This window comes from Mizuhopecten yessoensis, unplaced genomic scaffold (genome assembly GCF_002113885.1).
Source record: "Mizuhopecten yessoensis strain PY_sf001 unplaced genomic scaffold, ASM211388v2 scaffold3949, whole genome shotgun sequence".
NCBI classification, from domain to species: Eukaryota; Metazoa; Mollusca; class Bivalvia; order Pectinida; family Pectinidae; genus Mizuhopecten; species Mizuhopecten yessoensis.
In genome coordinates, this window is record NW_018405300.1 from 588896 (window position 1) to 601974 (window position 13079).

The window sequence follows — 13079 nt, forward strand, 5'->3', positions numbered from 1 at the left end:
CATTTTGTCAGTTCTGAATCCAGGTTACCGAGGTCCCATTTTGTCAGTTCTGAATCCAGGTTACCGAGGTCACATTTTGTCAGTTCTGAATCCAGGTTACCGAGGTCACATTTTGTCAGTTCTGAATCCAGGTTACCGAGGTCCCATTTTGTCAAGCAGTTGTTCAATTATGATATCGAAATGATTTATCAAAAGTTTCAGACACTAATTGAAATGTTACAAGCATATTTTTGTGGAAGTCATCCATCCTTGAATAACAAACCAGTTATATGATTGTTGTAAAGATCAAAATAAAGTGATGATCAGGTCAACAGTGGAAGTGATATACAGCACGACATCAGTGGTGTGTCATCAGGTCAAAATCATCGACACAGCTAACTCCTCAAGGAGTCATAATGCTAATAAAAACAGTATCTAATTATACTATAAATATCTATAAAATAGCACAAGTGTCATTCAAGATAGAACACATTTTTACAAAAACAACCTGACCAGTGTCATTCCATGAATCCTGGGGGATTTTTCCAGAGATATTCTCTGGAAAACAAGCTGGAAAACTGTTTAAAGATTTGTCAAAATGACCACTATGTCACGGTTTAAATTCCTGCTGGAATGGACATTAAAGAGAGAATGAGAGGCTATGGGTGCCATTACTTACCAAACCATGCCTGCTGATCGCCCTGTATTTCTATGGCCAGACCAAAGTCTGCTAACTTCACAGCTGCTCCTTTGGCTTTGCTAGCTAACAACAGGTTTTCAGGCTGTAACACAAAATACAGGTGACCATTACTAAATTCTCACTACTTCTGTCTGTTCATTGCTTATTTTTATTTTTACCAGTACCTCCTTCTTTTAACACTATTGTACTCGACTGTAAATATTAAGTACCCCTGTCTTTTCTCTCCTGTCTACTGTAAGTTATCAGCAGCTTTTATACTAGTACTGCTATAGTTTTGCCTTTTGTCTACTGCAGCTCCTATATGCTAGTACATATCTTTTCACTCTTTCTGTGTACTGTGAATTATCAGTAGCTTCCATATTAATACTGCTATCTTTTCAGTGCTGTACATTTTCAGTACCTTTAAGTAACTTTTCACTCCTGTGTCTACTGAAAATAGATAGTACTTCTTTCACCCTAGTTTACGCTACTGTAAATTCTCAGACCTTCTAACTTTTCACTATGGTCATGCTAATGGTCAGTAGCAGTATCTTTGGACTCTGGTATTGCTCTGTAATCGTCAGTACTGATATTTTTAGCACTACCTATTGATTCTCGTGTTTTGCTGTGATCTTTAGTTGTTATCTTTTCAAATTTGTGTGCCTACTGTAAATTCTCTACATCTTCATTTTAAAAAACAACTATTACTGTATACATACAGTGTTTATACAGGTATGTTACTGTTTTGTACATTAACGTAATATAAATACATTTATGGTTTAAACACTGTTTATTACAAGAAAGTACTAAAGGTTTATATACTGTGGTAATGTAAGCATGTTGGATGTTGATATATTGTGGTTATATATCTAAGGTATATAGGTATGTTTAAATTTCATTTACAGCACTAATAAAACTACATTTGAAAATGATATGCTAACAGAAGTGTGTTTAAGTACAATATAATGCTAATAGATTATTTGCACCCTAAACACTATGCTGATACAGGTATGTTTAAGCTTTATATACTGTATCAACACAGGTATGTTTAAGCTTTATATACTGTATCAACACAGGTATGTTTAAGCTTTATATACTGTATCAACACAGGTATGTTTAAGCTTTATATACTGTATCAACACAGGTATGTTTAAGCTTTATATACTGTATCAACACAGGTATGTTTAAGCTTTATATACTGTATCAACACAGGTATGTTTAAAGTTTATACATTGTACTAACAGAGGCATGTGTTGAGTTTATAAACTGGGCTAATATATGTTTAATTAATGAAACACACTCAGGAGATTCTAGTTGGGAATTGATTGTAAACCGTATTAATCTGTGCTGGTGATACACAGGCAGTGAAAATACACACAGTATACACTAGATATCCAGTATAATTCCCAGTCCATCCATCCTAGTGGAGGAAACCATTCCACTTCCGGCTGTAGGAACATTCCAGCTTTCCTTTATCTATAATGGACAGCATGATAATTATTTTCATTATCAGCCTGAAAGTATTAGTGTGTGATTGCTACTCTCTGCCCATCTGTGTCGTGTCTGGGGACGATCTCCTCACACAACATTCTCCTACATCCATGTTTCCTTCACTGCTGGTACACTTGTCAATCAATGATGTCAAATTTTACCTCAAGCCTCCTCTTCTCTTGAACTCTTTTGATACCATCTTTAACTAAACATTAAGTTTTCATAATCAGTCTGTTGTGTTGGAATCGGTAGATGGCATTTGTATATTTCTTAAAATATACTTTCATACTGGCATGGACTTCGAATGAATTGATAAAAGAGAAACTAAACCATTTTAGTTTCTCAATGCAGAAGTAGAACACGTTATGTATATTTTGAATTGTATATGTTGAGCTATGGATTCTGGTGTGCTGGCAAACACGAGTTCAATAATTTACTCTAGCCTGTAAGAGGTCATTTTTGTCAAAGGTCTTGAAAAAATAATTACACACAGTGTATACTATAGTAAACAGTGAAGTAGAATATTTAAGTTTGAGTCTGTCTCTATAATTAACAGTGAAGTAAAATATTTAAGTTGAGTCTGTCTCTATAATTAACAGTGAAGTAAAATATTTAAGTTTGAGTCTGTCTCTATAATTAACAGTGAAGTAGAATATTTAAGTTTGAGTCTGTCTCTATAATTAACAGTGAAGTAAAATATTTAAGTTTGAGTCTGTCTCTATAATTAACAGTGAAGTAGAATATTTAAGTTTGAGTCTGTCTCTATAATTAACAGTGAAGTAAAATATTTAAGTTTGAGTCTGTCTCTATAATTAACAGTGAAGTAGAATATTTAAGTTTGAGTCTGTCTCTATAATTAACAGTGAAGTAAAATATTTAAGTTTGAGTCTGTCTCTATAATTAACAGTGAAGTAGAACATTTAAGTTGAGTCTGTCTCTATCATTAACAGTGAAGTAAAACATTTAAGTTTGAGTCTGTCTCTATCATTAACAGTGAAGTAAAACATTTAAGTTTGAATCTGTCTCTATCATTAACAGTGAAGTAAAACATTTAAGTTTGAATCTGTCTCTATCATTAACAGTGAAGTAGAACATTTAAGTTTGAGTCTGTCTCTATAATTAACAGTGAAGTAAAACATTTAAGTTTGAGTCTGTCTCTATAATTAACAGTGAAGTAAAATATTTAAGTTTGAGTCTGTCTCTATCATTAACAGTGAAGTAAAACATTTAAGTTTGAATCTGTCTCTATCATTAACAGTGAAGTAAAACATTTAAGTTTGAATCTGTCTCTATTATTAACAGTGAAGTAAAACATTGAAGTCTGAGTCTGTCTTTATCATTAACAGTGAAGTAGAAAATTTAAGTTTGAGTCTGTCTCTATCATTAACAGTGAAGTAGAACATTTAAGTTTGAGTCTGTCTCTATAATTAACAGTGAAGTAAAACATTTAAGTTTGAGTCTGTCTTTAAGGTAAACAGTGAAGTAGATAATTTAAGTTTAAGACTGTCTCTATTTTTAACAGTGAAGTAGATAATTTAAGTTTGAGACTGTCTCAATATTTAACAGTGAAGTAGAACACGAGTTAAACTGCGCTCCTCATTCTTCTGAAATATGCATTATTCCAAATGAGGTTTGTCTTACAATCATAAGTGAGCGCCACTTTCAGAAATACTCAAACCTGAGAGAGTAAATTTACAAGGATAGATCAGCACCACTTCCTCAGGAATACACATCAGTCTGTGAAGCTTGCTTTACAATGATACATCAGCAGAACGTCTTCAGAAATACTCATTACTCTTTAAGTTCTTGTTTCAATGACAGATCAGCACCACTTCCTCTAGAGACATCCTCTCCACGTAATCTGAACTCTGAAGCCCGTTTTACAGCAGCAGTAATCACAAGCCTCTTCATTTTGCTGTTACTCAAATTACTACATGTTCACAACAACAACAAATAAACAGTTTCACTTGCATTGATTTTCTCACCTTACTCTTTCACTTATGCACAAGGGCACGCCGGCAAACAATTATATTCTCAAATTATCATAAGGTTAAATTTCACAGACTATTTGCTGAGGCAGGATTTTTTATGTCGTTAAAACTATCAAAATAACAAATCCTTAACATCAACTTGATAAATAAAACTCTGATAACGAACCCTGAAAAGTCAAAAAAACTCGGATACCTCAAAATAAGATATTGGTTTCAATAGCGTAAATCAAAACATCAAAACATCGTCTACTTCATAGTGTTCGAATTTCATTTTGTCACCAACTTATTAATTCTTTGATACAAATAAAACGCAACAGTATGACATCTCGCCATTCCGTATTTATGAACATCTTTCGCGAGTAGACTAAATCGGTAAAACGTATTTACGATAAAGCTTCAGACTGTAAAGTGTGCAGACTGCCAAAACCATGTTGTTAATAATAAAAAACAAATTTCATTAATGTTGATCAACAGTATTCTGTACTAACTGCGAGTCCGTTGAATGATTTGTACAACCAAACAGACAGTGCAAACTGGAAAATTGGTCACAAATTGGATAAAAGAGTTCCACAGTTGAAATCACAACCTAAGACAGCTTCACGGGTTCATGTTTATAGTTGAGGAGGTGTCAGATGTCGCATTTAGCTTTAATGTACGATATAATGTTTGGGTGTGTTTTCATTTACAGTATCAACTATGCGTATGCTCCATTACAGTGACTTGCGCACTTTCATTTTCGCATTGTATAGTACGAGGACGGAGACAGCGGGATAGTTCGATTTTTAAATGTAACACTTCAGAAGTAAAACTTGACAGACTTGCAAATACAAATGCAGACATGGAAAGACTTTGCCAAGTTCTAGACTAGCCAAAAATAGCATTTAATCACAAGGCCCGTCAATATTTAATAACGAATTCACAATGTGGTCCAACCGTTTTGATCGCGTAAAACGAAAGTACGTTTTTCGGAAATAACTATGTCGAACAGCATTTCTCACCAAATTAATGAACCCGCATAACTTGAGTACTCAGATAACTTCCCACGACCCCATCGACTTCGAGATAAAGTTTTCCTAAAGTGCTGCCCTAACAATGTACTGAGGAATCTAGATGATTTCCCTTTAATAGAGTGCTGCCCTAACAATGTACTGAGGAATCTAGAGGACTACCCTTTTACTAGAATGTTGCCCTAACAATGTACCGAGGAATCTAGAGGACTACCCTTTTACTGGAGTGCTGCCCTAACAATGTACTGAGGAATCAAGAGGACTTCCTTTTTACTAGAGTGCCGCCCTAACAATGTACTGAGGAATCAAGAGGACTTCCTTTTTACTAGAGTGCCGCCCTAACAATGTACTGAGGAATCAAGAGGACTTCCTTTTTACTAGCGTGCTGCCCTAACAATGTACTGAGGAATCAAGAGGACTTCCTTTTTACTAGAGTGCCGCCCTAACAATGTACTGAGGAATCAAGAGGACTTCCTTTTTACTAGCGTGCTGCCCTAACAATGTACTGAGGAATCAAGAGGACTTCCTTTTTACTAGAGTGCCGCCCTAACAATGTACTGAGGAATCAAGAGGACTTCCTTTTTACTAGAGTGCCGCCCTAACAATGTACTGAGGAATCAAGAGGACTTCCTTTTTACTAGAGTGCCGCCCTAACAATGTACTGAGGAATCAAGAGGACTACCCTTTTACTAGAGTGCTGCCCTACCAATGTACTGAGGAATCTAGAGGACTACCCTTTTACTAGAATGTTGCCCTAACAATGTACTGAGGAATCTAGAGGTCTACCCTTTTACTAGAGTGCTGCCCTAACAATGTACTGAGGAGTCTAGAGGACTACCCTTTTACTAGAATGTTGCCCTAACAATGTACTGAGGAATCTAGAGGACTACCCTTTTACTGGAGTGCTGCCCTAACAATGTACTGAGGAATCTAGATGATTTCCCTTTAATAGAGTGCTGCCCTAACAATGTACTGAGGAATCAAGAGGACTTCCTTTTTACTAGCGTGCTGCCCTAACAATGTACTGAGGAATCAAGAGGACTTCCTTTTTACTAGAGTGCCGCCCTAACAATGTACTGAGGAATCAAGAGGACTTCCTTTTTACTAGCGTGCTGCCCTAACAATGTACTGAGGAATCAAGAGGCCTTCCTTTTTACTAGAGTGCTGCCCTACCAATGTACTGAGGAATCTAGAGGACTACCCCTTTACTAGAGTGCTGCCCTAACAATGTACTGAGGAACCTAGAGGACTGCCCCTTTACTAGAGTGCTGTCCTAACAATGTACTGAGGATTCTAGAGGACTACCCTTTTACTAGAGTGCTGTGCTAACAATGTACTGAGAAATCTAGAGGACTACCCTGCTACTAGAGTGCTGCCATAACAATCACTGATGAGTCTAAGAGGACTTCCCTTTTACTGAGTGCTGCCCTAACAATGTACTGAGGAATCAAGAGGACTACCCTTTTACTAGTGTGCTGCCCTAACAATGTACTGAGGAATCTAGATGATTTCCCTTTAATAGAGTGCTGCCCTAACAATGTACTGAGGAACCTAGAGGACTGCCCCTTTACTAGAGTGCTGTCCTAACAATGTACTGAGAAATCTAGAGGACTCCCCTGTTACTAGAGTGCTGCCATAACAATCACTGATGAGTCTAAGAGGACTTCCCTTTTACTGAGTGCTGCCCTAACAATGTACTGAGGAATCAAGAGGACTTCCTTTTTACTAGAGTGCCGCCCTAACAATGTACTGAGGAATCAAGAGGACTTCCTTTTTACTAGCGTGCTGCCCTAACAATGTACTGAGGAATCAAGAGGACTTCCTTTTTACTAGAGTGCCGCCCTAACAATGTACTGAGGAATCAAGAGGACTTCCTTTTTACTAGCGTGCTGCCCTAACAATGTACTGAGGAATCAAGAGGACTTCCTTTTTACTAGCGTGCTGCCCTAACAATGTACTGAGGAATCAAGAGGCCTTCCTTTTTACTAGAGTGCTGCCCTACCAATGTACTGTGGAATCTAGAGGACTACCCTTTTACTAGAGTGATGCCCTAACAATGTACTGAGGAATCTAGAGGCCTACCCTTTTACTAGAGTGCTGCCCTTTTACTAGAGTGCTGCCCTAACAATGTACTGAGGAACCTAGAGGACTGCCCCTTTACTAGAGTGCTGTCCTAACAATGTACTGAGGATTCTAGAGGACTACCCTTTTACTAGAGTGCTGTCCTAACAATGTACTGAGAAATCTAGAGGACTACCCTGTTACTAGAGTGCTGCCATAACAATCACTGATGAGTCTACAGCATTAGTTAATCAAGTGTTTGCCTGACAACAGAACTAAGAATATTGAGGACTACCAAACCTTGATAAACCAAACATCATGACACTGAACCTCAGTATTCTACATATCAATCGTGTGGTGGTGTTGGTATAGCTAATCCACCATGTATAACCCATTGAAACCTCTGCCACACCAATCTCCCGACACAGTCCACAAATGTGCTCAGACGGAACACACCGACAAATGATGTCACATCCCTTCAATAACAAGTGAGAATGATTTGATTCTGGACTGTAAGCACGCCAATATTCCAATGAGCAACTCTGTGGGGTATAAACCAAGTCAAATTCCACAATGTGTGGACATGAAGATAGGCCTGCAGTATTTGGTTGTGCACTATGGTGATAAAATGTACACCTCTACACACAAACGCTAGCCACCATTAATGCTGAAATGTTTAATTACAACCATATGCATGGCCATAAAGATATTCACATGTTTCATCATTGTATTATCACCCCCATCCCACCTGTTAGAACTTGTATAGGTCTGTATAAACCTTCCACCTGCATGAACATGGTCAACTTACAAAATGTTCCAAAAAGACTGCATGGTGGACCAAATGTTATGATGTACCAATACTGCAAGAGAAAGATGTATCCCAGTACTGGTCTATATATCTATAGACCTTAACCACAGGTACTTTTGGTTTGTAATGTGTTATCCTCCTATTCCATAACACTGTGTAAATGATGAGCAGCAACAACTCAACTCCAACTCTACTAGGTTACAATTCACTGATATAATCTTCCCAAGTCTCAGTTTTTATTTTACTGTTCCATGAAAATAATGCTGTTCATTGATCTAAGCAGACTGGTATTCAATTTTCTTGGATGCATGATCAGAATATTTTGCCCGAATTATCCCTTGCCAAATTTACTACATCTAAATGTAATGTCACAAAATATTATGACCCTGTTATGCATGCTGTCAGGAGTTAATGTATTTTTACAAATGTTTCTGCTGGAGACTATTTACACATACACATACACAAAATGCCAGTGTGAAAATCCAAAAAATAATTCTTGAACCATTATTGGAAGCTCCAGTAAGCTGTCATGTTATAATAGCTGATGTGCAGAAGCAACTGCAAGAGGCCACCACTTGAGCAAACAGCACACCAGGGACATATAGTGAGGCGAAAGCGTATCGCACATTTCACAGCAAAATACAAGTAAACCCCATTACTGGATCACATAGACAGAGCTCACTGGTGAATTCTGCGCTCACAGCTCCCTTGTGGTACGTCCTAGACCATACACACTTCAGCAGTCTCCTTTCCCGTGAAACAGCAATCTCTTTTCCTGCGAATGAAGTCTTTCTCCCTGTGAAACAAGTCTGCCTGACATCTTAATGTAGAAACAATACTTGCAAGCATTTCACTCATTGAAACAGGTGATGTGCTCTTAATGTATTCTTTCCGAACGAACATAGCAAAACAGTAGACATCCATGTCCTTCCGTCTTATAGTACAGACGACTATCATAATAATCCTTCCCTTATACAGTAGAGAATAACACTGCAAAGGTTTTTATCATGTATACATAGGGTACATGTAAGGGGTGGGGCTATGTGTGCTTGACAGGTGTATCAGAATAGAGATAATTGTATGCAGGATGATGCATAAGCTTTTGGAGGTGTACATATGAGAACATGTCTGGGTTGTAGTTCAACACAGCAACATACATTCTGAAAAGTCCACGATGATTCTAAAGAAGAATGTCCTTCAGACTCGCTCTATTTGATGAGAACATTACCTGACAAACAATTCAGAAACCAGAAACAGGAAATCATAAATGAATACAAGACAAAGGCAGAAAATGTGGTCATTTTGGAGTGCAGATTTATCACTTGAAAAGCTGAGAAAGCCCTGGGGGTTCATGACAATTGGGCAGTGACTAAGACGTGCTTACTGTGGCAAAAGACCTAAGTAAGAAACGTATCTAACTTATCAGGATCGCTGAAAAATTCACAGCCGGATGTGGTACTGTTGAGGAATACTTGTCAGATGATTTGGCTTTCAACTCGGAGGACAATAAAAGATTGTATCAGGTGGAGGCCTGTGTGGTCAGGAAAATCAGGACCCACAGAATGAGACAATCTGGTCTGGGCGATCATACGGGTGGTACCGATCATACGGGTGGTACCGGTGTAGCCATTATTGCCATGGAGTTGGGCACTCCGATAACTCAGTTGGATTCGCAGGAACTACAAGTGATCAACAAGAAGGATTTCGGCTCTGTCAGAGAGCTTCTCCATACAATGTGTGTTTCATGTGATACAGTAAAATATACCACTGTAATAGTAAGGTTTTAATTTGAATCAAACTTATGCATGGATTTTCGATCAACTTGCACTTGCTGTGTGCCAAGAACCGTCTTTATCTGTCATAACTACAACATACCACGAGAATTTGTAGCATACTTATAGATGTTTTAATCTGTTATTACTGACGTGTACCATGAGATACCTAATCTTCTATACACGTTATATACGATCCATTGACCGTGATTAATTAGCTGGAACAGTTGGGTGAACAACAAGCTATTTTATGACAATCAGCTCCAATGCTTATAATTTATCCTGTCTCCTATTATACACAGGTTAACAATCGGATTAAGACAAATACCTGTTATATGTTTTATTGTTATGGTTTTTAATATTTCACTTAAATTTCTACTATAGACGATATCCTGTCATATGGCTTGTTGATTGTAAGAACATTGTTTCATTGAAAATTTTACTGAAAGTTATGTCCCTTCACAACATTTTAAAGATTACAAATTTGATTATAAAAACATTGATTTCCTGAAATTTGTACTGTAGAAAATGTCCATCAGAACACTTTAAATGTTAAGCATTTGAATTCCCTGCAAAGGCTACTGTATAAGAACATTGATTTCCTGAAATGTGTACTGTAGAAAATGTCCATCAGAACACTTTAAATGTTATGCATTTGAATTCCCTGCAATGGCTACTGTAGAAAATGTCTTTTTTTCAATATTATAGACTTGAATTTGAAGAACATCTTAACGTTAACACCACCGTAAAGATAGGTGTTCAAAAATATCACAGAATAAAATGACATTTACTAAGACAAACAATATTTTTACAGTAGAAACAGTGCTCAAGATCTGAAACCTATATATAAACTTTCTAATATATTATACATAATGAACAATAGATTAGACAATATTGAACCAGATAAAAGTACATCAGATTGTAACTAGTTTGTGTCCACATCAAAATGTCACAAACCATGATGTAATAATGAAAAAATATTTCAGATAAAGTCGAAAAGTTATTCATTTAGAAAATGACTGCAACACACAGAGAGAAGATCTCTTAACTAATTACTGTTTTAAATACCACACTGTTAATAACTATATTACTTAATAACTGAACATGAGCAGCAGAAAAAATAGATGTATTTCAGTTAAGCTTGCAGAATCCGGCAATCTTCTAAGAAGATGAAACAAGTAGTTAGCCGACTGACATTATCACAAACCAACAAGCATGACATTTGAGAAGTAGACAGCAACACCCACCGTATATATAGCAATGTATTAGAGAGGGAGCACATTTAGCAGACAGTGTGTCACTGTTCACCAATGGTACATAACAACAGGGGGAGAAAGCAGCTAAGGGGATGTACCTCAACATCACTATTAGTATTACAACTCACTTCGTCCGCTTCTCTCGATTTATTTTTTAAATTTAAATGAAACTCTCCAAATATTTTTTTATTTTTTTCATTTTGAGGTAAACAAGCAATATTTTTACAAAGGGTTATCAACTATATCTATATTATCAGACCTCAGGGAGCACTTACCTCATTCAACCCTGAAGACACATTTAAACTCTTCCAATTCAAAGGTTGAACTGGTTCATTATGAAATTTCAGGGGTGAATGATTAATACTATCAGAATTGTTTTATCTGTTGATGCTTCTACAATGACCTTAAAAACTTTCTGCATCAAATTCAGAATAATGGTCCTATTTGATTTGTTGAAATCATCATTAATTTTTGCATTGTTAAATTCTAAACAACAATATAGGAATAACAACAATCTGCATAAACAGAAAGTAACATTGTAAGTACATGTAAATACTTCAATAAATCAAAATCAATATCAAAAGACAACCTGTAGACTTTTCAATGCATTATCTGGAAGTGTTGTTAAAACCAAACATTGGCATAACAATGATATTTTTGATACACCAAGCAATAACATGACTGACTTGAATACATACCAGTGTTTATTTCAAGGCAAACACTGAATCAGCTGTAGTATTTAAATGTTTTCTCTCGTTGAATTGCTGATAAATGCAGAGATGGCACTGAAAAGGTGTAGATGTTTATTTACTTACCTTTAAATCTCTGTGCACTATTCCATGTTGATGACAATAGTTAACACTCTCTAAAATTTGCTGCATGCAGTGACTGAAATACGAAAACAAAGAAACAATCCTATAATATACACTACAGATGTCTTAAGTGTCTACTGACCCTATAATATACACTACCTATGCCTTAAGTGTCTACTGACCCTATAATATACACTACCTTTCTCTGAAGTGTCTACTGAACCTATAATATACACTACCTATGTCTTAAGTGTCTACTGACCCTATAACATACACTACCTTTGTCTTAAGTGTCTACTGACCCTGTAATATACACTACCTATGCCTTAAGTGTCTACTGACCCTATATAATATACACTACCTATGTCTTAAGTGTCTACTGACCCTGTTATATACACGACTTATGCCTTAAGTGTCTATTGACCCTATAACATACACTACCTATGTCTTAAGTGTCTACTGACCCTATAATATACACTACCAATGTCTTAAGTGTCTACTGACCCTATAATATACACTACCTATGTCTTAAGTGTCTGCTGACCCTATAATATACACTACCTATGTCTTAATTGTCTACTGACCCTATAATATACACTACCTATGTCTTAAGTGTCTGCTGACCCTATAATATACACTACCTATGTCTTAATTGTCTACTGACCCTATAATATACACTACCTATGTCTTAAGTGTCTGCTGACCCTATAATATACACTACCTATGTCTTAATTGTCTACTGACCCTATAATATACACTACCTATGTCTTAATTGTCTACTGACCCTATAATATACACTACCTATGTCTTGAGTGTCTACTGACCCTATAATATACACTACCTTTCTCTGAAGTGTCTACTGAACCTATAATATACACTACCTATGTCTTAAGTGTCTACTGACCCTGTTATATACACGACTTATGCCTTAAGTGTCTATTGACCCTATAACATACACTACCTATGTCTTAAGTGTCTACTGACCCTGTAATATACACTACCTATGCATTAAATGTCTACTGACCCTATAATATACACTACCTTTGTCTGAAGTGTCTACTGACCCTATACTATAATCTACCTATGTCTTAAGTGTCTACTGACCATATATAACATACACTACCTATGTCTTATGTGTCTACTGACCATATATAACATACACTACCTATGTCTTAAGTGTCTACTGACCCTATAATATACACTACCTATGTCTTAAGTGTCTA

At 36.5% G+C, this 13079-nt stretch overlaps 1 protein-coding gene across 9 annotated transcripts in view; it reads right to left on the reverse strand.

The window, feature by feature from the left end:
- The window catches only part of LOC110448224 (calcium/calmodulin-dependent protein kinase type II delta chain-like), a 149953-nt gene that overhangs the window by 62917 nt on the left and 73957 nt on the right, over positions 1 to 13079 (reverse strand). For all 9 annotated transcript variants that reach the window (XR_002462689.1, XM_021494360.1, XM_021494361.1 and 6 more), the window contains exons 6-7: positions 11860 to 11932; positions 659 to 761 (exon numbers count right to left, since the gene is read on the reverse strand). Coding sequence is in view for 8 of the 9 variants with exons in the window: in XM_021494360.1 (XP_021350035.1) it covers positions 659 to 761; positions 11860 to 11932 (176 nt within the window). In the remaining variant the exon portion in view is untranslated. The remainder of the gene's footprint in view (positions 1 to 658; positions 762 to 11859; positions 11933 to 13079) is intronic.